The sequence below is a fragment of the Tamandua tetradactyla genome, chromosome 7 (assembly GCF_023851605.1).
Source record: "Tamandua tetradactyla isolate mTamTet1 chromosome 7, mTamTet1.pri, whole genome shotgun sequence".
Classification (NCBI taxonomy): Eukaryota; Metazoa; Chordata; class Mammalia; order Pilosa; family Myrmecophagidae; genus Tamandua; species Tamandua tetradactyla.
This window is the reverse complement of record NC_135333.1, coordinates 24,834,894-24,861,066: the sequence shown is the minus strand read 5'-3', so window position 1 is coordinate 24,861,066 and position 26,173 is coordinate 24,834,894. Positions and strand designations below refer to the sequence as shown.

The window sequence follows — 26,173 nt, the reverse complement described above, 5'->3', positions numbered from 1 at the left end:
GGGAGAAGACTCACCCAGGACCAACCAGCCAGAAGGCACAGAACCAGGCCTGGGACCCTGTCCCCCGGGCACTGGCCTCTTCGACTATGCTCCTAGGACCCTGGCCAGCTACAGCTCTTCTGGTCCAAATGTCTGTACGCTGGATGCACAGCACAGGCTGGGAGGGCCTGCCCTTGCTTTCCCCAGAGCCATGACCAAGGAGATGGAATCTCAGTTGACCACCCCAAGTCTTATGTGGGCTGAGACGAGATACTCATCAATCAATTCATTCACCTAAACATTCCCATCAACCAATGAATGTGCAGCACATTACTTTTCAGACAATTTTGGATTAATTTAGGTTATTAATCAAGTATTTGCATTTAACACGCTTATTATCACTGACAGTGATTCTCTAAGACAAGTGTTCTCAATTGGAAGGGTGAGGGGTTAATTATAGATGGCATTCTAGGGGGAGAGAGGTTCTGAATTCAGTGGTGGGGCGGCAGTTCTGAATGCCTTGACATTTTTGTATGTATGGCTTTCATCAGATTCTCAAAGGGGCTCCTTTCCATAAAATGATTAAGAAGCATGAGCTAGGGCAGTACGACAGTAGCTCAGTGGCAAGAATTCTTGCCTGCCAAGCTGGAGACTCGGGTTTGATTCCCGGAGTTTGCCTATGCCAAAAAAAAAAAAGAAGCATGAGCTAAGAGAAGTACAGAAATAAAGATCAGCTAAGAGAAGCGAAGGCTCAGGTTAAAACAACCTTGGATCAGTACTGCAGACACTCAGGTAGGTCCCTGGCAGCCCTTTCCTCCCCACCCCCATTGCTGATCATTGCCTTTTCTCCTCAGTACTTTTAATCTGAACCTTCAAGTCATAAATAGCCCACCAGCCACATTTTCCTTCCATTAAGTCCCTAACAGTATAAGCAAGATACCAGGGGCCCTCTCACAATGAAACAGCCATTCCTATTTGGTAACATCAACCGAGCTTCCTACGCAATGGAGATGATAATTCTTGCTTTCTCATTCTTTACTTGGCAATCTCAGGGCAGGGAAATGTGCGCAAGTCGTTTTCAGAATCCTCACCTGGGCAGTGTCTCATCACCTGGGTTTCTAGGCGGTTTTTGGGAGAAATCAGTCCCTTAGCCACAAATGTTCAGGAAACAGAGTTAAAGAGTTTTCCTCACAGCAGGACTTCTCAGAAGCTTTACTATTCTAATGTATCTCCAAGGGGGAAATATAACAAACAGCTTTTCTGAATGTGTTGGCTGAAAGAATGTTTCTTAAGACTGATGTTTTGGAGGACTCTACCTTAGGAAACACTACTTTACTCTTTCCTCGATACAAGAAAACCCTTCCTCCCCTATCCGCGTACCTCACCTGCTGACTGATAAAGCAGAAGGTGTTGAGTTTCTGCCAGGAAACTCGGTTATTCTGAGGCAGACCATGAGATGGTAAGGCTGCTGGTTTGATTGGATCAAACTAACCAGCAGCTTGACAGTAGAGGATGGCTTTAGCTCTGATGCCCAATGTGAAGTGCCGAGGGACCAGAATTTGCAAAGTTCTCTAAGGAACACCAGAGTCTTGATAAAAGGGCCAAAGGAAGCAAGTTCCATCTTTCTAGTCTGGCAGAATAGCAAGCAATAAGACTGAAATAGGGAAAAGCAAACTGAACATGTGTTTGCCTGGTATCCTAACCGCCTGTTGTTCTCCTGGCCAAAACTGTAAAAAGTTGGCCTCAAGACAACAAAAGTAAACAAGTAAAGGTAACAGAGGTATCCAGTCCCAGGGAGGCCCAAATAACCTCAATCTGAAGTTCTTTTTCACCCAGAATACACAGTCTTCCTGGCTACACACTCCCCCATGACCCATTTTCAGTGTTTGTTTATTCTTGTATTTCACCCACATTTATTAAGCACCTACTAAGTGTGATGGCCTGTGGTCAGAAACACGCATCAATTTCCAGGCAGCACAGCTATTCTTAGTTTCCTGATGTCTATTTAAAGAGTGTTAATCCTCTCAGCCTCCCCCCTACAATTAGATACATACTACTTTCCAACTTGGTATACTGACCTCGCCCAACTGGGAAGGCAGAAGGGACACGTGCTCTTCCCACCCTGCTTAACTCGGCCAGGAATTTGGCCACTGCCACCCTGCCTGGGAATCAGCCCGAGGAGAGGTGCTGCCTTGCCTGGACCCTTCAGTCAGTCCTGGAGTTCAGAGCCTCCCCATTCTGATCCTCACTGGCAGCAGCACAGTGGGGCAGAGAACAGAAGGAATCAAAAGGAATATGAACCAGGCAGTAGTGGGGCAGACACGAGCACTGACCACAGAAGCAGACCTACCAGCTTGGCCGTTGCATGGCTCTGGGATCTTAGGTGTCATTTGCGATTATGAGCTTGGACTTTGGGTTCTGATACTGACTCTGCCATGTTCTAACTGCAGGTTAGGCAACTTAGAAACTCAGTATTCTCATCTGTAAAGTAGGATAATGATGGTAATAATTCCCTATTTGTATGTTTATAGTAAATAACAGAATGTGTATACATAGATGTGTGTGTATGTGTATAAAGTTCTTAGAACAACTCAATAAATATTAGCTGCTTTAATATTTAATTCCCCTTTAAGACTCAGTTTTTTCATCTGAGAATAGGAAAGAGATGGAAGGCTTCTGAGAAGGCAAAACAAAAATAAGGGGACCCACCCATTATAACGTTATGAGGGTTTAAGGAGATAATGCATGCCAAGCTCTTGGCTTATAAACATGACTCAATAAATATCAGATATGATCACACAGTATTTTTAAAATTCCAGTTCCGGCTCTGCCTCTTAGGCCAAACTGCTCTACTGCTCTGGACCTCAGTTTCCCCATTTGTCAAGTAAGGGCACTGGGTCCAGTGGCTTCTATGGGGCCACGGGGCCGGGGCCCCACACTGGGACCTGTGGGTCCTGAAAGTCGCTTGCAGCCAAGCTGAGTCAGTGGGCCTCGGAGCCTCAAGCGGTCCCAATGCACCCCCAGTTTCCATACACCTCTGTGCACAACTCATAAAACAAGGAAAAAAAAAACGATTTCTTTCATTTGCAAATATTATCTAGACCTAAACCATCCAATGTGGTAGCTACTAGCCATGTGTGGCTATTGAGCACTTGAAATGTGACCAGTCCAAACTGAGATGTGCTGTGAGTGTAAAGTACATATTAGATTTCAAAGACTTTGTACAAAAAAAAAAAGTAAAATCTCACTAATAGTTTTCAAATAGATTACAAGTTTAAACAAGAACATTTTAGATATATTGGGCTCAATCAAATCTATTACTAAACTTAATTGCACCTGGTTTTTTCCCTCTTTTTAATGTGGCTACTAGAAAATTTAAAATTACATGTATGTCTCACACTTGTGGCTTGCAATATTATTTCTAAGGCCAGCACTGATATAGCCTTTCTTTTTCCGTTTCCCTGCTTGAGTCACCTGGTATGAAACTCTTCTCCAATGGCCGCCAGAAGGAATTTGAACTATTTGGGGTTAGCTATTTAAAACAAAATAAAACACAGATGTTAACCATTCAGGTGGAGTGTTAAATTTTAGGAACCTCCAGGAATCTCCTCTGGCTTCAAGGAGCCCTGAATAAATAAAGTTCATTAAGCTGCCAAAGCACCCCATGATGTTAGCACACTCGTCAACATCTGTGGTTCTAAATCTTCATTCTGGTTTTACAAGTCATCTCTTGTCTCTGTTAGGAAGGGATGAGCAATGCCTTCTGTTTTATTTTCCAAGATATTCATCAATATTTGATATAGCATCTTAGCAGTTCAGAACAGCTTTTTCTCATTGAAATTGGTCAATGCACAACATGTAAAAAACTGGTATTTTTTTTGCGTTTCTCCCTCTTTCCCTCACCCCTCTCTCCCTCTCTCTCTCCCTGACACACACACAACTCAGTACACTATTGCCTGGGAAGACAGGAACGCTATCTTTCTCAAATGTCCTCATGCATTCAAGATGCTTTTCTTGCATGCCTACTAAGTGCCAGGTAATGGGCCAAGACTTTTACTTACATTATCTCAGTGATTTCCTCCAACAACCCTATGAGATTGAAAATAATGTTGCATACTCCATTTCAGACATAAGAAAAATGAGGCTGGGAAAGACTGACTTGTCTAGTCATAAAACTAGCAATTAATGGTGCCAAAGTTTGGAGTAGGCAGTCTAATCTCTGCTCTAACCACTTCTGGAAGAGTGTAAAATGCAACAAAAAGCACATGAAGACAGGGAATCATTTTGCCTGAAAAAGCTGTTCTTTTCACTCCAAGATCCTAGAGCCTAAAGAAAATTCAAGAGATCATTTAGACTCAAGGTCACAAAATGGGTGACCCACTGGGTTCAATTTTGCCCGCAGACATGTTTTGTTTGTCCCATATATGTGCTTCATGTCTCTTTTTTTTTTAATTGTACCAACACTTAAGAATCAGAAGATTTCACACTAAAAATTTAAAAATCTAGCTTATTCTAAGACACAGGAAATCTGGTTACACTGAGCCCACATTATGATAGATTGAAACTGGGTAGAAGCTGTTCGATTCCTCTTTGGTTTTCCACAGCCCTCACCACTCTCTATTGGTTCCCACAAGTCAAAATTTGAGTTACCATTTATCATCACATTTGCTCATTATTTTATTGTGTGACTTATAATAAGGAAATAATTTTTGGTACCCATGTCTCCATCCGACATAGGAATTTAAAAGACTAGGAAACCACATCGTTTTTAGTAGAAGTGAGTAATATTCCAATATGTTTCATATCAAACATTCATGTCTTCTGATTGGTCCCTGAATGCATTTGGGTTTGTGGCCTGATTGAGTTGATAGGTGAGGAAACCAGGCCAAGGAAGAACTGGAGCCCACATCTACCTGCCGGCCCCAGGCTTAAGCTTTTCCTACCAAACCCATCTGCCCAGAACTGTATCCCAGAAAACAGCCTGAGCTATTGGGCTCCCCTCACATCTCAGTTCTTCTGTTGGCCGCATGTGTCAGGAAGCTATGGTCACATAATATTTGGGTGTTTCTGTCCGATTTGTGGGAAGGGAAGTGGATTGCAATTGCCCAAAAGGACACATGTTTAGTTTGGGTCTTCCAAACCCACTCCTCACTTGCATAAACAAAGGCCCCATCAAAACATTTCCATGTTAATGAAAGGTCTCCATCTGAGCTGGTCTTCAATGAGGAAAGACTTTTCAGCTCCAGAAAATGCTTGATCTGGGCCATTCACCAAATTTTCTGGAGCATAAGACTGCTCAGGTGGACTGTAGATAAGTCAGGTCTTGTTTACACAAGTATTGAGTCTGGGTCCCATTCTCTTGTCTGTCAGCTTCTGTGGTAGTGTCAATAGGATTTCTACAGAGCTCTCCAGTAATCAATGGCAGACCCTGAAGTGACTTTGAGTCTTAATTCTAGACATCACCTATGTCTGCAGGGTCTCTATCAGTTGGGTAAATCATCTTTGCTCCAATAGGAAGTTGGTGGTCAAAATGTCATCAGACAAAATATCTTGGCTCATTAGAGGTTTTGTTCAGTCAAAGCCATCATCTGCTTTTACAACCACAGAAATCCTGGCTCTCATCTTATTAATAGACCATATTTGTAAAGAAGTACCTTCTGAAGGAGGTCGTTGATGGGTTTAGGTGTTTAATTATTTAGCTACACTAGAGAGTCCCTACCAAGAGAACTTAAAGATAGAAATACTTAATACATAGTAGGCATTCATTAAAATATAGATTACTAAAATATATAGCCATTCCTGCTATTTTACAGATAAAAGACCAAAATCTAGAGAAGTTGATATCACCAAGGTTATTCTAGAGTTAAGTGACAACTCAGGACTCCAGATCTCCCACCTGGAGGTCAGCGCACTATCCTCTCCTTATCACTGTATCTCCTGGCCCAGCGGTTTGGGGGGGCACAAGGCATACTGACTTGACATCCAAGTTCTGCATCACCAATCCATTTCTCTGGCCCTTTAGCTACCCCAGCAATCTTCCTTAGTCTGTGTCCTTGAAAAATGTCACATCACCTCATGGACCCCATTTTCCTCACCTAAAATAAAATGATACTACCTGTTCTACCATATAATATAACAAAATTCCTACCAAAAGGCTAACACATATTGAGTTTTTACCATGTGACAGACTCTGTGCTAAACATTTCACAAGAACTATTTCATTTAATCCCCACACCAACCCAATATGGATTGAACTATTACCCCATTTTATAGATAAGAAAACTGAGTCCAGAGAACTTGCTCGAGCTTGTGACCAATGGAGCTCACAGAGTTACCAGTTTTCCAAACCTAAACACTATGAGTCTATTGATGATGATAAAGTCTAGATCAGAAGGGAACCCCCCCCCCAACACATGAATCTCAGCATATCAGCCAAACATCGGTGGCCCATCAAGTCACGAAGCCCCATCTTCATGACGTCAGATCCCAGCTGCAAGGCTCCCGTTCTCCATGCCCTAACCTGGGGATTGCAGGACCCTAAGGCTGCTGAACGAAAGGATCCCTTTCTGCATGCAGCTGGAATATTTAATGCCTGGTGCCTCACTGGGAAAGGGATCAAAGCTGAGCAGAGGAAGAGAGGATAATTACCATGTAATATTTAAGGTCTCTAGTTCTGGAATGGTGCTTGGAGGGTTGGTTGGTCTGCTCGGGATGGTCCCTCTCTACTTCTTCTCTATCTCCAGTTTTGCCACTGGCTTAACTTTACCTTGGGCTTTCTGAAGCCAAATCCCTTTGCTCCCCTACCCACCTCCACAAAAAGCCAGGTGGCCACAGGCCTTGGAATACTTAAAGTCTCTAGTCTCCAAGTCATGAATGCCACCAGTGGGTGATAAGATTTAAGTCAACATAAATCAGACGTGAGTGCTGGGCAGTACGGCCTGTCCATTCTGTGGCAACCAAACCATCCCAGCTTCCCAGAAGGCTTCGAAACAGATCAGGAAAGGGTCTCTGAGCTTCCTCTCCTTCTCCTGACATGATTTATTTTTCTGCAACTGAGCAAAAAGGCCATTTAGTTCCACTACAGCTGGGGTAGACACTTCATGGCCTCCTGTCAAACGCTATTTAGTAAGTTCCTTTAGCAAGAATAAATGCTTGTCTGCTCCAGCCTGTCAGAGATTAAAACTGGAAAACAAATACCTGGAGCCATATCACCTCCTTTGAAATGGCATGCAACTCAACCAGGACACTGGCTACCTGCTACTTCTGCGAAGCCCTTTCACAGCACTGTAGGTAACACGGATAGATGACAAGGGTGGTAAAGGTGCTGCACCTGCCCACAAGGAGAGATGACGGATAGCATGAAACTAAAGAAGCAATCTCAAGAGGACAAGTACAGTGATTTACTAAGGGGTCTATGAGCTATTTTCAGCATTTCCGAAAGCCAACCAAGACCAATCATTACAATCTTACAATCATACAAAAACCCAGGAGAAAGATTCTGAGGCTTCAGAAATGCCAAGTTTCTTTGCTTTGGGCTGCTATGCATTAGCTGATAATGTCAGAGTAAAGACTCACTAAGATCTTTTTAGGTATATTTTCACCTGGTTTTTAATGTTAATATAAAGTGAAGTTTTAATGAACAATTTTCCCAAACATGGAATCCATTGAGGGGAAAAATAATAAAAATACCTGTTGGTGTTAAAAAGGCTGGGAACCGCTCTTTCGATGGGATCCATGAAATGATGATACAGTAATAAAATTGGAGGCAATAAGGGAGGCAAGTGCTGGAAAGGCTGACTACAGAAGAAAATCAAAACAAGCAAACTGTGGGGGGGGGGGGGAACCCCTACAGTTAGAGATTAGAAGACCCTGATAGGGAAATGTAAAGGGGCAGAATGTTCCCAAGTTAAAGAGTTCAAACTCTTAGTCTGAATTAAAGACTGGTTAGGAATACAGGTTTTGGAGACAGATTCTGCAGATGTGAGTTTCGACACATCTGTCTCTTAGCAGTGTGATTTGGGGCAAGTGATTTGACCTCTGTGGACCTCAGCTTTCTCCTCAGGCAGTGGGGATCAGTTATTTCCACCTCCTACAATGATGCTGAGGTTTGACTAAGATGATATGCTACTAAGGTGTCTGGTACAGTGCCTGGTGCCTGGTAGGTACACCTCAGTGAATGGTGGTTATTTTTGGTGGTCCCCTGCTAGAATAACATTTAGGGATCTCCACATTTTTTTCTGGGAGGGTGGTAGATAGTTATATCTTCTCACCCTGTCTTCCAGAAAATGGGACTGGACTTGACTAGACTAATCAAGTCATGCAGACAGCATAGCAGGTGCCTCCCCTCCCAGGGGGCTCAGATGTGCCCCTCTGGGTGGAACACAGCCCTTAGGTCTCTGCCAGTCCAGGAACGGCCCTTCTAGGAATTTCCTAGGCAGTTTCAGAGAACTGCATCTCCCTTCCTGGAGATGGTTTTTTAAAACACGTTTAAAATTTGGGTAATTTGTGACTGTTCTGTTCAAAGCCAGGGAGTAGGCAAGGAAATAGGACCAAACAAGACCTGGAAAATGAGCAGTGAATTAGGGGTATTGAAAACCAAGGGGACAGCATGGGCAAAGGCCCAGGGAGAGAATTTGAATGGCTAGAGTAGGAGAGACCTACTGAGAAGGCAGTGAAGAGGCAGGCAGTGGTCAGATACAGCCCGTGTAAATGTCATTATATGCTACTTCGCCCTAAGAACCCATTTTTTAAAATCAAAGAAGTTTTACGGAGAACAGTAATATTCTCTTTTAAGCCTACCCTTCTAGCTCCCATAATAAGACCCCCCAAAGTCTTTCTTGGCTGGACCCACCCTGCCCCCCTCTCAGCAGCCTATCTCCACCCACAAGGACCTTCCACCACTCCCAGGAAGTGCTGTCCAAATGCAACAACAAGGGAGTTGGAGGGACAAAGAGATGAGTCCCCTTGCTGCCATAAGCCCAGCCAGGGCCAACTGGCCAGAGGACGGCTTTGTGTCCACAGACAAAACCCTGCACATGTGACATGGTTGTCCTCAAAATGCAGCCACGTGTGCTTCAGAACCTGGGTTCATGAGAAACCCCAAAGTCCCAACCAACTTACTGTGATAAAACCCCTTTACTTATTCTTAAAGCATCTCCACAATCTTCAACTGAATTACTTCATAATCTGCAACCAGTTAAAAGCCACAGCTTTCCCAGCCCTTAAGCCCCTCTCTCTCTGTAAAATACTCCCATTAGCTTGGTCTGAGTAGCCCCAACTCTGCCCCTTTCAAAGGGAAAAGGAAGAAAGGGAGGGAGGACGGGAGGGAAGAAGGAAGGAAGGAGAGGAAAAAAGAAAGGCAATAAAAATTATAAACTGTTTTCTAATTTGAAAGTATCCCAAGGACAGATGGCTAAATAGTGATGATAGATAGATAACAGACAGACAGGTGTAAGGATAGATAGATAACTACGCAGATACATACACACAAGCACAAAGAATGCATTCATATAACAGAGGTAACTTTCTAAAATGTGGATAAAAACTAAAGGGCCGAGGGGGTATAAATTAGGATTGCCCTTTTATAAGTGAGAAAACTAAAGCTTAAAGAAGTCCAACAACGTGCTACGCGCACAGAGCCAGCAAGTTCCAGAGGAGAAAGATCTGGAGCCCCGACTGGCCTGCCCGCAGCCTCTCCACCACCCCACGCTGCCTCTCGAGGCCACCCAGGAGTTCACTGTAACAAAGACTAGAAGAAGGGGCCTCCTTGTCCATCCTGGCTGGAATGGTAAAAGCCAAACGCAATGGACAATTGTGTTTTTGTTTTTGTTTTTAATTAATGAACCTGTTGGAATGGACCATTCAGCGGTAAAGCTGAATGGTCCCTGCTGTTCCCGCATAACAAACAAAAATCTCCCACCCCAGCCACTTCCGTGGCCACTTTTTCGAGGCTTATCAATCCAGGGATTGTGAAAGAGACGCAAAACTGTCAGAGTGGTACCTTCTCCAGCTGGGACTCAGTCTCCTGGCTTCCTCCCACCACAATGACCATTTTCCTGGGCTGAGCGCTTCCCCGGGGAACCCCCAACTCAACCCATGTAGAAGGGGAAGATTATGGAAACCCCCAATTTTTCTGTCTTTGCTACCTTTACTGCCTTTGCTTCCCTGGGTCTCTGCAAGACCATTGAGCTTTTTTTAAATTTTTTTTTACTTCGGCTTGATGGTTTTGAGATTCTCTTTCAGTACCAATCACCAAAAAAAAAAAAAAAAAATTAGAAATTTGACGTTTTCTCTACCATGCCCTTAAAAAAAAAAAAAGTTACTCTCTCCCTTAAGAAGACATTTAATTAAAACCTCTGAGCATTTTGGCTCTCTTCATATTTTTAAGGAAAACTTCCCAAATCAAGAAGCAAAGACCCTTTAAATGGTAACCATGCATTCCATCATGGTCCTAAGGAGGGGTCATCTACCTTAAAGTATCGTGAGTCGATGAAAATCAAATGTTAGCCCTGCCATCGAATAGCTGGGTGGCCTGGAACAAGCTCAACCTCTCCCAGCCTCAGTGTTTTCCATCTGAAAAATGGGCCAATACTCTTAAGGTTGCTGAGTGAACAAGAGAAATGCTCGCACCCAGTGGGGGCCTGAGAGACGCCCTTTCCCGCCTTTAGATAGCAGCACTCTCCCCTCTCCATGGCCCCCAAGATGCCAGTAGCCTGGGTCCCTTCTTCAAGTGGCACCTCTCTGAAGTCGGATCCCTTTTCTCTTCCTTAAGCCCCACCACCCCCTGCTGGGGTGTAACTGTATGGGACAGGCAGAGAGGGAAAGAACCTGGCTATTTTGAAAATGGTTTCTTTGCTAAAACCACAACCCTCAGATCTGATACTTAAAGAATCCGCTGGCACTGGCCCCTGTCAAAACAACTCGGAGATTTCCAGGGCCATCTCCAGGGCTGGCAGCTGGCTCCAAGCTGACCTTCACTGTTGAGTTCCCAGCAAGCTCGAGGGGCAGGCCCTGGCACTCCACCCTATAGCCCCATTCCTCCATGGATAGGGGCCAGGAGGAAGGGCTGGGCACTCGAAGGCAAAACTCCCTCTGTGTTACCCACCCCTCCCCAGAAAAACTACACACACACTCACGTGCACACACGTGGGCGCGCACTCACACATGCACACACACCCAGTTTCAGAATGCTCAAGGCACCACCCTCACCTTTGTGAGGTGGGCAGAGGTGCAAGAGCCCCGCCAAGACCGCCTCTTTCTTTCCCGGCCCCTTCTCTTTCCTCCTCCAGAGTCGAGGTTTTGTCAGGAGTTTCAGAGGAGATGGCTGGTGGGAAGGGGGGCCACACACATCCTAGCTGCTGCCAAGTCCTTTTCTTTACCCCACAGTGTGTTTTATAAGCCGGCATGTAGTTTATTCTTCTCCTAAACACTTTGCTGGGGTGCAGGGCCCGAGTTGCCATAGTAACACCTTTTAACTCCTCCTCACCCAGAAGGTTGCACCAGTCCCCAGAGCTTTGGGAAAGAAAGGCCAAAAGAGTTACCTGTGGATGAGAAGAGCGGGGAGGGAAGGCCAAAGAGGTGGTGGTGGGGGGTTGTGTTCCATGGAGAAGGCTGAGCAGGGCATGCTGTGCCCTTCACAGAGCATCATGGCACCCAGCCACAGAAGGTTCTGGAAGCCAAAGCTGGCAAGTTGGCTTGAGCATTTTTTAATGGACTATGTAGTTGCTTGGTGGGGGTGTGGGGGTCAAGGGGAATGGGAGAAAAGAGGCAAAGCTTCACGCCAAACTCCAACCCAGAACGGCTCTGAGCAGGGAAAAGTGGGAGCTCCTACTGGACGCCAGCAGGGTGCCATACGAGGCAGAGGAGATCCACACCTCCCGTTTTTAAAAGCATTATCTCATCCCCGCCACTAGTGCACTGCACCAAACCCAGGCGGGATGACTTTGGATCAGTGCCAGGGCATCTAAGACTTTGTTTCTTTTTGAGTTTTTGCTGTATGCAAAGTTCTGGTCTTTGGTACTCTCTGGTAGCTTAGCTTTTCTCTTGTCCACTTATTAAAGGGGGGTGAAGTAGTGGTTTCTTGAATAAATCCAGAGAAATTATCAGCAACTTTCTCTATCAGCCCAAACTCACAGCAGGAGACACAAGTGGAGCAAGAACAGCGCCAAGGATTGCTCACTGGAAGCAGGAGTTACTCGCTCCTCTTGCTACTTTTCCCTGGTAAACTCCCAGGGTGGAAGCCAAAAAGCAAAGGGCAAAAGCCCAAGGGAATACACCCAAACCTTTCTCAGGCAGAAAAACCCTTAAGCTGTGAGTCGATTCCACCTGTTTGTTGGGGAGCCCCCCACTCAGCAAGCCCAGGACACAGCAGCAGCAGCAGCATCTCCTGACACTGTTCGGGTGGGAATGTCACCAAGAGAGGTGAGCAGGGAAAGGCCAAATGGAATTCAGGCAGGCAAGTCAGAGGAGAAGGGAGAGAACCAACTCAAAAGAGTCTTTCCAAGAAATCCACACACCCACGAGCGGATCAGTTTCCCCAGGGAGAAGGAAGGGTGTACCATGCAGGCCCCAGGAAACCTCGATCAAGGGTGACTGCAGGTCACACCAACACCCGTGGATGCCAGCTGGCCTGATTTTCTGGTCACCACGGCCACCTCTCGAACTTCCCCTGGGCTCAGTGTGCCCCCCCCCACTCCCTGCCCCGCTCCCCCCAGCAGCACCCCTCCCAAGCTCAGCTGCCTCCCCGGCCACACAGGAGCGGCTGCCAGGCTCCTGCCTTCTCCCTCCCCTCGCCTGCACCCTTATGGAGTCCCTCACCCAGGACCCAGTGGAAAATTTCATTCCCCTTTATGACTGTACTTAAAACACACACGCTCCTTTCTTCACCTCTGAATGACACAGAGGGAGGGCAATGAGAACCTGTATCCCTCCCCACCCCCAGCTCATACACACTGGACTTGCATGCTTTATGAGCTGCAAAGGAGGGGAGAGAGGTTTTACAGCTGCTGCTCCACCTCTGGACATCCAAACACAAGTGTCCCAAACACTCCCAAGCAACTTTCCCAGGACACTCCCAAGGCCGTGGATAAAAACAGGTTCTACTTCTTACCTGGGTCTCTCTGTAACTAAGACACTAGGTCCAGTTTGGAAGTTACCATGATGTGCCCCTTGGCCTTTTCTTTCTTTTGGTGACAAATCTGGTTTTCTACTCCTTCTCCCTTTCCCCACACAGATTCAAAGGGGAAAAAAAAAGCTTTCCTGTGAATTATCACAACTCTGTGATAAGTGGTCCCTGACACACACACCACCTCCAACCTGCCATCAACACTCTCAAATACGGTTCCTCCAGGGACAGCATCAACCCCAGAGCTTCTCTTCTCATCTTTCCTTTAAATTCACCCAAACCTGGCAGCCTGAAGTTCTTGGTTCTTGTCTGAGAATCTCCATTAGCACTTGCTTGCGAAGCAGGAGGCTGGTTGGGTCTCAAAGAAAAGATCTGAGCTTCCTGAGTGCAGGAGATGAAGCAAACTTGAGAAGACTCCAAGTTTCTTCTCCAACTTTCAGTGCACATGGCTTGCAACTTTTTTTTTTTTAATTATCCAACATCCTAATCACTTTAGTTAGCATTCCAAGCTTTAGGAAACCTCTCCTCACCCTTCTCCCCCAGCCCTTCCTCCTGTGATAGTGCATGAGGGAATTTTCTAGATGTCAAAAGTATCGGTAGGGACCCCAAAAGGAGAGCAAAGGCTGTAAGGGCTCCACTCAGCCACTGTGGTCTCCTCTATAGGGCATCGCCCAGCTCGGCTATTCCAGGGACCCCACCCGAGGAAACTGAGGCTCGCCACCCGCCCCCTCTGTACGGAGCTGGGCCATGCCACCCCGCGCAGCGTCCCGGCTCGGGGCTTACCTATGTCGGAGTTGCAGAAGGCGTCCTGAGGGTGGCTGGGCGAGCATGTGCACGCCTCGGCGCCCCAGTCACCCAGGCTCCAGCTGCCCAGGAGCACAACGAGCCCAAGCCAGGGAGTCATCGCTGCTGCTGCCACTGCTGCTGGGGCTGTTACTCGCCTCTCAAAAGTTGCGGGACGCGCCGCCGGCGGGGCCGCTGCAGCCGGAGCTCACGGGCCCGGCCGTGCAGGGCAACTTTGGCCTCCGGCGCGCTGCCCTCCGAGTGCCCAGCCGGGATGGGATGGGGCGCGGCGAGGCTGCCTCCGGGCTGGCGCACGACTCCGCGGACGGTCCCCTCGGGCCGAAGGAGCTAGAGCTGGAGCAGCAGGAAGAGAAGCTGTCTGTGCGCGCGCCCGCCCGCTATCCGCTGCCGGCTCCGCGCCGCTGCCGGGGCTGCCGAGTGATATAGCGCGGGTCCCCTGGGCCCCCGCCCCACTCGGGCGCTCGCGGCCCGCCCCCTCCGACCAATCACAGGGCCGCATTACCTCATCGGCCCTCCGAAAAGGGGGCGGGGCCGGTGGGCGCAGGGCGACGGGGCGGGGCCGCCCGGGACCGTTCCGATCCTTATAGGGAATAATGCGACTGTGGGCACGCGAGTGGGTGGGCTGGGACGGGTCTGGGTACACGCTCGCCGCCTGGCCCCTGATCGGCGCCTCCCATGCCCCCTCTCTCCTGCACCCTCGCCCCACGCCCACCCCGCCCTCTGGGGCGCCTCTGACTGGAAGAAGAATCAACTACCACTCACCCACCCATCCCAGCACAACTCCCGGAGCAGGTCGGAAGCGCCCCAGTCCCCAGGCCTTGACTGTGTCAGAGGGAAAACCCAGGAAAACTTACGGCTCCTCCACCTTTTCTGGGGAGAGCAGAAACAGAGGGAAAAGACCCAGGCCTATGACATCCCCTCTCTGTGACTTTCCTGGACGGGAGGAAGCCATCTGCCATTTGGAGCTGGCCGTAATAGATGGCTCTTTCCTCCAGAACAAACCAGGTTGTGAATTCATTCAACAAACACTGTACTGGATACTGGGGTGAGCAAGAAAAAGTCTTGCTCCTATGGACCTTGCAGGCAATACATCAGTACATCCATGAATATATACGATCATTTTCTGTGGTGAAAAAAAAAGCAGTAGAGTAATGGCCTCAAATGGCTGAGAAGGATGCTGCTTTCTGTGAGATAGGAAGAGAAGGCCTCTCTGAGGAGGTGACTTCCAAGCTAAGAAGGGAACCAGAAGGATCAGTCATGTGACAACCTGACAAGAGAGGGCATCAGGCAGGGAGAACAGCAAGTGCAAATGTCCTGAGCCTATTCAAGGAACAGAAAGTAGAAAGAGCAGGAAGAAGTGGTGACCCCACCTGCAGCAGCTAGGTCTCCATTCTAAACAGGTCTCTATTCTTTAACAAGGGATTTGGGACTGAACTGATCCAGTTCTGAGGTAGCATCAGATCTTGGAGAACTGTCCAAGACCCTAGCAATTAGTTATAGTGGATGATTAGTAATGACTAATGCTATTACTATCCTTATTATTAGGTAACATCTAGGTTCTGCTTTTTATTTTTTTTATTTTTTTTTTTTTTTAGAGAGAGGGAGGAAAGGAAGGAAAGACAGAGAAGGAAGGAAGGATGGAAGGAAGGAAGAAAGGGAAACATTTTTAAACATTTTCTTGTTTTATTATATTTTGTTTGTTTGTTTGTTTTTTTACATGGGCTGGGGCCGGGAATCGAACCGGGGTCCTCCGGCACGGCAGGCAAGCACTCTTGCCCGCTGAGCCACCGCGGCCCGCCCCTCTGCTTTTTATTTTTAAAAGCAGAGTTCCATACCTCATCTTTTATCTCACAGTAATCTTCTAGGTAGAAAACCACAAAGTGTCATTTGTGCTTTCCAGATTTCGAGAAAACTGGCACAAGGTGAGATAACTTGGTAACCAGGAAGGAACTCAAATCACTCACTTCTGCTGACTCTTCTTGAGAAACGTTTCCCTGGACTCTAAAAACTGGTTAAATCTAACTGTGCAAATGCCTTTTTGCAGCTGGGGTCTTTTTTCTTTTTACCCTCACATCTCTCTCTCTCTCTCTCTCTCTCCCACCTCATCCTGTTTAGAAAGGGACTTGTATGTTTATGGCTACAGAAATGTTAAAATTCTGGAACAAAATAAGGCCTGGGAATACTGGTGCAAGTATTGCAAGTTAAGCCTCTTTCTCAAAAACTCTTCTGTTTACACCTGGAGAAGTGAAATTAGAATGGTAGAAGTAGGTAATTTGGTTCAAGTGGTATTTTCAAGTTTACATTCTTAAACTCCTTTTCTTACTTAAACATTTTAACCACAGGGAAGGGAATTCAGTTTCCACAACTTTCTGTCTCATCCTCCTCTGAACTTTTAAGACCCACCCCACCTTACCTATACAGCTTAACCCATAGAGATCTTTTCCCTTTCTCAACATTTAGTCTGACACTTTGCTCATTGTTTCATGGAATACAGTCGTATTTTCTCCCCCATCATACTGGATGCACTTGGAGGTCTGGAATTATTGGTCCCACTTTTTTTTTAAGCCCTCAATCCATAAAATAGGTTCCCAGGAGACTTGGGCACAGGTGTGACCATCAGACCTTTGAGTCCTGAGTAATGGGTAGTCCAGAGGCTCTTCGGTGGATCCAGGTTGAATGAGGGCATGCTAGCTGGAATTTGGGTTATTCACTTATCCCTGCACAGTCCCAGTCATGTGGAAGGCTTTATAAGATTTTTTCAAGGCCAAATCCACTTTGGATAAGAATCTTACGTGATAGAGGCCCTCTCTTCTCTGCTTTCTTTTCATATTACAGTTTTGTCCAAAATGCCAATATTTTCTCCAAGGGAAGTCCTTGTCTAGAATATGAATATCAGACATAACTTTTGCTGAACTTCAAGCAGGTTTCTCATCAAAAGTATCTGAAGGGTCTCATCGCTTCAGCCCCTTAATTATGTCAGCATAAGAATAATCTGATTGTTTTCCAGTTGAAGGATAAAGAAATTCTCTTTGGTTTATTTGCTCTCACACTCTGTCCTAAGCTGGTGTATACAGAGCTCACAAACCCCAAGAGTCCTTCAGTCAGGATTTTCCCTGATGTCTAACCTGAGTCCTCCTCCTCCCACTCCTTTGAGGTCAGCCAAGTTGTCATCCTGCAGAAAATGAAGTGAGCTCCGTGTATCACTGTAGAGGGGAACCCACCATCCAGGGTCGGTCCCTCTGGCAAGCAAAGCTTAAAGCCATCCATCAAGATGTCATGGGTCTAATAATATGTAAGAATTGCTTTTTCAAACCCATTATTTTTAGCTAGATGAAGTGTACCTGGAGCTAATGGTAAGAATGAAGATACCGGCTCTCCTGTTTTCTCTTGACATCTAAGAACAATGATAGATGTATAAACCTAGAAAGAGTTCAAGAAGTCTCAACATCTACCAAGCTGATGGTAGTCTCTTTTCTGAAACTTTCCTGGAAAGGTGGGTCCATGTTCACCCTTGTCGTGCCAAATTATAGGGTGCTAGAATCTATTAGAAGTCCTTGCATAGACATTGAGAACTACAAAGGATGCGAGCAATCAACTCTCTTCATTGTATAAATGGGGCAAATAAGTTCACATTTGCCCAGAGCCTCAGGGCCAGCTGGTGGCAAAGCCAAGATTGTATTGCCTGATTCTTCACCTCTCCCCAACACCCTCCTGGGCTTCAGTCCACCTAGCTGCAACATGTGACCCAGTGCTTGCTGGCCATGAAAACCCAAACATTTACTGTCTTGGAACTGACATTTCCAGATCTGCAGAACAGTCCATTTCAGAGCCCCGTTGTACAATGCCCATCTGCACCGACCAAATAGTTCTCCCTAAGCCTTCTCTGACTCCCTCCCTATGATAATTATCTCTCTTTGGGCCCATCGGAATAAATAGGGTTCTGTATTCTTTGGGGGTTCATCTCTTGTTTATTTTCCCTGTTTAAATTATTATCTAACACCTTTTGAAAACATCTTGAAGATATCTTTGCATAGAGATGCATAAACACTTTCTTTCTTAGAGAGAAAAAGAGGCTGGGTTGGGGAAAAAAAATTAGAAAACAAAACTTGAGATCTATTCCAAATATTTCTGTGGAGTAGTTGCATGCCTGCCTTGGACAAGCCACTTCACTTGTCTAGACCTCAATTTCCTTGTTTATAAGATGAAAGATATACTTCAATGGTCTCCAAGATCCCTTAACTCGTAAAGTCTAACATTCTATGCAAGATCCTCAAGGACACGGTGAGTGTTACTGAAAGGAAGATAGATCTTGCCACTTAAACAGGTTGAAGACAAATTGAATGTGCCCAAGACTGAAGAGCATACATCAATCTTTCAGTCAACACTTATTGACTTCCTAGTTTGCTCTCTCCTCTAAGATGGGAGGCTGATGACAAAGAATTTCAGAGGAGCTTGGGATGCAGAGGCATAGGAAAGTGGTAGAGTCTAGTCTTTTTTTTTTTTTTTTTTTTTTTTGCCTCTTGGATCATAAGCATTATGAGGTCAGGAAGCATGTCTTTCTTGTATCTAGACCACATTTCTGAAATTCACTGAACTCCCATATCTCCTTCAGATCTCAGTTTAGATGTCACCTTCTCCAGAAAGCCTTCTCTGACTCCCTTCCTGTCTGGATTAAGCTCCCTTTGGTGTATTCCCTACTATAGCACCCCAGGCTTCCTTCTTTCAAAACACTGAGCAGACGTTAAGGTGACTGTCTACCGATCTCTTTCTCCTCTTGGACTGTAAGCTCCTTGAGGACAGATGGCCGAGTGTTGATAACAAAGAGCTCTCCAAGTCCTGGTTGAATGGGCTGAGCTGAACTGCATCGTCTCATCCCCCCACCCCCACCCCAGTATTCATTCACCAGGGAGGTGGGTGCTGCTTGGAGCTCCCAGAACCCTATCCCGCCTGCCAGTGCTAGAGGGCACTGTAAGCCAGGGAACCTCTTTCTCTCAGCCTGTTGTCTCCTCCAGTCTCACCAAGAAGGTGGGAGAGGCATAAGTCCACACTAGTAGTGGAGTTCTGGAGTCTTTGAGTGGGTGAAGCTATTCCCTCCAGTCTGCAATGGCTGCAAAGCTCTCCATCAACATTCCGTTCTGGGTCCGTGGCTGCTGAGCTCCTCCAACCCCGAGCTGGGCACATGTCAGCCCAAGGGAAAATGCTCTCTGGAAGCTCCATACTTCTGAATCATGTGTTTGGGGGTCACAATGGCAGTCCCATTCTTCAAAAGCAGAACCAGCCTCTGGAAATTAAACTTGGAGAAGGTGCTGACAAGACATATAATTTCTGTTACCTCATAAGGAAACACCTCTTTTCTTCCCTTTCCCCTCCAGACCCTAGCCACAATGCCTTCCCCCCAAAAACCTACAGTCCATCTGCAAGTCATTATATTCAAAATAGCCTTTCCAAGCACCAGACAGCCCTGGTCCACCCATCACCATGTACCCTGGCCAGACCCTCAGTGGGGTTGCTTTCCAATGCCAGGTAATTATGAACCTGAGATGGCAGGTACAGGTTCTCTCTGTGCCTGGCACCAGCATGGAGTAAACACCTTTCCTCTTTTCCTGGCTTCCATCTGGAGCAAATTTCAAAGCAGTAAAATTGCAGGGTGTCTCTTGCCCCAGATCTCCCTCGGCTTTGCCAGGGAGCTGAAGATCCCTCAGTAAGAGTGTCTGGCTACATTCACGTGAATCCTGAGGTTTTTTGTATTTCTTTCCGTAGGGAACAACTCCCAGGAATATTAAGCCAGAAAACACATGTGTGCACTAGAGGTGTTTTGTGCCCTGTGCTTTCTGGGGTGGTGGGAGATGAGAAGCAGAGTTAAACTTCCAGCTCTTTCTTTTCTTTAATGACTGCATTCTTGGGCAGTCAATGATTTCTGTGAACGGTAATATGAAGTAGAGGAGGAAGGACTTCTCCTCAATCCCCTTTTAATGTCTTCCTTATGCCTGTGGAATTCATATGGTTTTCCTTTAAAAATGAGTAGCTTCTTTGTGGTTTCTTTGAAGGTTGGATGCTCAACTTCACACAGAGGATGCCCATGAGAGAGAGAGAGCTGGGTACTCTTGTGGCTTGGGAAGGAATGGAATGGATGGATGGATGGTCTCCTGTCAGAATGGGCTTGAGATCTTTCTGCCAAGACATTTGAGCTCTCTTCTGCAGAACCTGCTGGAACTGAAACTGACTGGTCTTATGCTCTGGGGGAACATCCAAAGAATATTTGACACTGTTGATTACATCCTCTTTTAGAATTGGCTGCTGATACTCGACTTTCTTTGAGTTTTCCCCTTCTACCTCTCTAACTGTACCTTCTCAGTCCTGTTGGCAGGCTCTTCAGGCTCTTTCTGACACTAAGCTCTAATTGCTTCCCAATTTTTTGTCCTTGGCTCCCTTCCCTTCTAGCCTCTCCACTCTCCCTGGCTAATCTCACCCACTCCTGTGGCTTCATGTCTGCCACTATGCTGTTTGCACTGGAATCAGCATTGCAAGCACCAGTATATCCCTTTAAGTTCCAAAGCTCTATATCCAACTTCCTTCTGGACCACTTCCCCTGGAGATCTCATGGCTACCTTGGATTCTGAGCATCCAAAGCTCATTGTTTCTTCCTTCCAAGTGTTTGCCATCCCCAGGAGTGGCACCATCATTCCCCAAGTCCTATAGATCCTCATTCCATCTCTTCTGACCATCCCTTTCTCCCGGTCTCCACCATCCCTCGCCTGGACAATAGCAAAAGTCCCATAAATAATGGTCACCCTGTCTAGAATCTTTCTCTATTTTTTTGCACTGCTGTTCATGTGAATTGTTCAGTGTAAATCTAAAATCATACTATCCCTTGCTTAAAATGATTCTTTTGTTCTCCATAGCTTTCTGAGCAAAGTCTTAAACTTCAAAGAGAGATACAAAGCCAGTGTGAACTGCCCTTCCCAGGAACCCCACTGTCCACAACTCCAGGGGGCGCCATTCACAGAGAATACAATGTGATTAAAGCCCCTGAGCTAGGAAAGGCAGGTCCTGACCTTGCTTGTCTCTCCAAATAAACGTCACCCTCTTTCCCATCTTCTAGCCCTTTATAATCCTTTATAATCAGTTTCCTGTCCCTGAGCCTTATTAACACTGCACCATCCTTTGCGTGGAATCCATCTTCCACCAACACATTCCCCACCTCATCTGCCAGGAAACAAAGACCCATCTTTCAGGGTTCAGCTAGAATCACCACCTCATGTTTTCCTGACCCTTTCACTGCCACAGCAAGATTGACCACTGCCTTATGCCTCTTCTTCCTCATCCTCTCTACCCACTGCCCACACCGGATGTCCCAGACTTCTGTCCTAGCTCCTCTCCCACTCTGTGGTCCTTAGTGGCTGCAATGTCTGCCCCTCCTCTAAACAACAGGAAAATTCTGGAGCTTCTCTGATACCTAACACATTATCTATCGGCACACAGTGGGCACTTACCAAATGTTGAAAGACTAATCCAACCAATGAATGCCAGACAAAAAAGGGAGGGCTAGAGTATCACCTTCCCCCATTCACCACATACCACAGAGGTTCTGGAGTCCAGCTTCTTGGATCCACAAATTCAAATAGTTTAGGCTCCCGAAGTTGATTGGTCCCAGATTCATAAGAGACCAGCAAACCAACACAGTCCCATTGTCTTTGTTTCTCATAAGACACTTAATTGTCAGATGGGCTAGAGCATGCATGCCAATGTGATCCCCACACACAGACCATATTTTTCTCCTAAGAAACACGGAGGGCTTCACACAAAGCCAGTTTCTCATCCGAAGGTGTGAAGTATGAGGGCATCATGAAAACAGGCTTCTGGTGGCGACACATTGGAATTCTCCTTCTTGCTGAAACAAAGTTGTTGCCAAGGGAGAGGCAATGTGTAACTCACTGGCAAGAACTGCCTCTCGTTGGCCAGTGCCCGAAACACATCCCCAACTTTGGTCTTCCCATTTCTCAATTCTGGACTGGTCACCCCACCACCTCCACCTCTTTCCTCACACTTTTTGCACTGGGAATAATGCATCTCATCTGTACTACTTTCTACAGTTATCCTCCAATGATTACAGTCACCATCCAGTGATAACGCCCAGGTCAACAAGTTTGGGTTCTGGGGTTCTCAGAGTTTCAGCTATACCCTTATGGGTCTTGATTTACTACTGCAGATGACTAAGCACAAGCTAAGTATGTGATTATATGGCATCCATGCTCAGAAGACAAATAACCTTTTTTCCAAGTTATAGGTTCATCCTTCATTATCACCATTCCATTGATGTTCTCTGTTTGCCTCTCAGTTTATCTGTCACAGCATGAATATTCAATCTTTGGAGGCAAGTGGTAAGGTTCCCACCTTCCTTTCCTCCTTCTTTTAAATATTCATTAAACATTGATTGAGTGCCTACAAAGTGATAGGTGCTGGGGATAAAACAGTGAACAAGGAGTCCCAGCCTAGTGGGGGAGGAAGACAATAAAACAACAGCTGGTGGTGAGAACAATGGGGGATCAATTATGCCTTGAGATCACAGAGCTGGGTCATGCAACTTGGGAGAAGAGAGGTGCAACAGACAGACTGTATTATGGTAAGACAGACAGTGAGAACTAAGAGAGAACTATGGGCCACCAAGTCCAAGTTCCTTGTTTTACAGGCCAAGAAAAAAGCCCAGAAAGGTGGATTTGTATTTGGTTACACGGGATTATTGTCAGAAGTAAGACAAGAAATCAGACTTTAATACCTAGTCATCTTCCGCTTCTTTAATTCATCACTGGTCCCATGAGAAGTATTCAGAAAATAATTACCCTGCCCTGTGACATTCATCAACCTTGAAATGAAAAGCTGAAAATGATTTCTAACAAGAAAAACAGCAGGGAATTAGCATCAGTTGAATACCTACTATGCACAAGGCACTTTCAATACAGTATTACCTCTAGTGCTCACAACCTGAAATAATAGATATTTTATGCCTACTTTATTGTCAAGAAAACTGAGGCTCAAAGAAGTTAAATTGCAGGTTCAGGTTCTTACAAATGAGGAAGTGGCAGAGCTGTGATTCAGAATTGGGGTCTCTTTCCGAAACCTGCAAAGACACTAATTGCATCGGTTCATCCGGCAACTTGGAGTCTTAGTTTTCCTTTTTGTCTTTTGGATTTGCACTGAGTTCTTAGAGCTATTAATGGCTGTATGATGTAAACAAGCAAAGAGAAATTGTACCACATCTACCGCCACTTCCACCCCACCCCACCCCACATACAAGAATTAGGGACAAGGCTTGATCAGCAGGCAAATGAGATGCATCTGCTATTTTCCTTAGTTTGCAATGGAAAGAAGGCAGGAGAAATTACATGGCAGACAATTTCTGGAGGTGTGGTTGTGCCCTTCCTTACTTCAGAATTTGGGTGGATGCCACAGAAAAATTACATCTGAATATAAAGAAAGGCCTAGAACCCGGAGGCAAGCTGATGGAATACTGATAAGTGTCTTTTAACAACTACTGAATACAGCTTCATTTCCTCCTGATATTTCAAGCTTGCGATTGAGGCATTATACCAGGTGTTTGTCCCAGTTCTGCTCCACACTATAGCTGTGTGTTCTTAAGTAAATCGATGAACCCTCCCTTTTTCAAATGTAAAACCAGCAGGCTGGATTTAATTATCTCTCAAAACTCTTCCCAAATGAATATTCTGGAAGGTACAATAACACAGGCGTAGGGACCAATGCCTGTGATATCAGTAAACCTAGATTTAAATCTTTCTTCAGACACTTTTACAACATGACCTTGGACAAGTACCTTTAATCTCTTAGATGCCTGAAGATAAAATGGGAGAAAAAATTCATAACTCATGGGATTTTCATGAGAATCAAGCAAGGTATAATGAATAAGGCACTTGGCACAGTGCCTGGCACATTAGCAAAGTCTCACTGAAAACCCATAAGTGACAAGGTTTGGCCTTAGAGTTTTAAGGTGAATGAGGCCAGCCCATGCCCTCAAATAACCTCTAGCCTGATGATCTGTGTTTATAAAGGAAGAGCATATTTCCATTATTCCTTTGCCATGTAAGTAATACACAAAAAGGGGAGAGGGGAAAAAAAAAAGAAAGAGAAAATTAAAACTTAATAGTAATAGCTAATTCTTATAGAGTACCTCCTGGGCACCAGGCATCCTTTTAAGTCCTTTGCATCCTTTTATTCACATTAATTCTTATAGCAAAGCTGTGCAGTAGATGGGATCATTAAAACCATCCCTTGTGTTCTGATATGAGAACTAAGACAAAGAGACATTAGGTATATTGTTGCAGGTTGCACAACCAGGATGCCCTTGGACTTGAAGAATTGGGAACAGCCAATGCTCTGCACTGTTCTGTTACCTGTCTCTTCAGGGAGAAGGTGAGCATGCAGACAGGAGACAAGGGGCAGATGTCCAGTTTCTGTCAAAGGGTGGGTCTTCCCTTCCAGAACACCTCGGGCCCACTGAACAGAGTGTGTGCTAACACGAATCAGATATGGCTCCGATAAGAGGAGACATTTAGTAGTGCATTAAAGCTCATCAGCAGGCCCTCCTGGAGTATGATGCTCAGTCTTTCCAGCTCTTTGTCTGAGCATAGAAGTTAGAACCAGAGCACTTGGTTCAAGTCCCATCTCTTCCATCCACTGTGTTACTCTCTATCCATTCTCTATAAAATGAGGACAGGCATCTAATTCACAGAGCTTGTTGCAAGGATCAAATAATAAATAACCAACATTTGCTGAGCATTAATGATATGCAAGGTATTGTTCTAAGTACTTTGCAGGGTATTATTAAATTGTTATTTAATTTTCATGCGCTGTGAGGTAGGGGCTATTGTTATCATGGTCACTTTACAGAAAAGGTTGCTGAGGCACAGAGGTAGTAACTTGGCCAAGAAAATGCAACTAGTAAGTGATGGAGCCAGAACTGGAAGTTCAGCGTCCAATCCTGTACTCCTCACCACCTCTCTGTGTTCTGCTGCTCAGTTGAAATATTTTCTAAACAATAAATATTACTGTGCTTCCTTTTCTCTCATATTCATGTCTTAGACATGGTTCGTGCTGTTCCCTTCACCTGGGGGCTTTTCCCCTTTCACAGGTCGGTGCTGTTGGAGAAACACGGCTCTGGAGCCCCCAGGGATGTCTGTACGGGGTCGTGACAGTCAATTATTAAATTTTCCAGGATGAGTGAGTTGGTTGTTAAACCTGGGCATTATTAAAATGTTAATATATAAACTTTCAATTAAATAAATTACGTGAAAAGCAAGGCTAATGGATACTTAAAACTCATCACTTCTATTTGTTTTATCACATTATGCCCTAATCTATGGCCTTGAGGTCTTCTACCTCTATTGCATCACTGTGGTGGAAATACTGTCTAATGACGTGCCCCATGCAGTCTCCCCAATTCTGCAACGATATCGCATCGGAAGCCTAAAATTCTAACCATGGTGAAAGTGTTTACCCCATAGACACTGGCAAATGCTTAAAAAATTGGGACTTTTTTTCTGGAGAGCTGGTTGTTAAATGTTTACCAGCACACCACTGAACCAGACCATCTTGATTTCAATTCCAGGTCTGCCATTTTCCAACTCTGGGATCTTGGACAAGTAACAACAGTTTCCTTATCCTTAAAATAGGGACAACAGCAGTGTCTTCCTAATAGACTTGGGAGGAATCAATGAGATGGCATATGGAAAAGGTTTAGGCAAAACACGTGGTACAGGGTCAATAAGGAACAGTCACTTCCAGTATTACCATTGAGACACCTCTGTCCCTAGGCTGGGTGTTCCCATCAGAGTTGATCTGTTGTTATTTGATGCTTTTCATGCTGTACTGGGATTGTCACTTTCCCTCTTTAGAAAGTGAGGTCATTGATAAAAGCTAATTGAGTTTTCTCTTCTCAGTACTTAGCACCATGCCTGACTTGTAGTGAGGTCATTTTTGAATTTCAGGAACTAAAAACCCCCTGACTTGGTGCCCAGACAGACCCACTGCACACTGGACTCTGTTTTATAAGAAAGTTCTCCATGTATACCATATGGAGCCCTTATGGTATTCCTAGTGTGTCAAGTAGGCATATGGCCAGTAACTTTGCAAACCACTCCAGGGTAGCTGGAACTGCTTCTGCCTCAAGTATTTAAAGAAAAAAAGTCCTTGATGTCACATCAACAAACTCTAAAAGAGATTTCACATACCTGGAGTGCTTTCCTTGGACCGGGG

The 26,173-nt window shown here is 45.6% G+C and overlaps 2 protein-coding genes across 2 annotated transcripts in view; one reads left to right on the top strand and one right to left on the bottom strand.

Moving 5' to 3' along the window:
- TIMP3 (TIMP metallopeptidase inhibitor 3) overlaps positions 1 to 14,316 on the bottom strand; it is a 56,278-nt gene extending 41,962 nt beyond the window's left edge. Inside the window, exon 1 of the mRNA XM_077168638.1 lies at positions 13,886 to 14,316. Within this exon, the coding sequence (XP_077024753.1) occupies positions 13,886 to 14,006 (121 nt within the window). The 5' untranslated portion in view covers positions 14,007 to 14,316. The remainder of the gene's footprint in view (positions 1 to 13,885) is intronic.
- SYN3 (synapsin III) overlaps positions 1 to 26,173 on the top strand; it is a 437,285-nt gene that overhangs the window by 160,411 nt on the left and 250,701 nt on the right. The gene's annotated exons all lie outside the window — the stretch shown is intronic.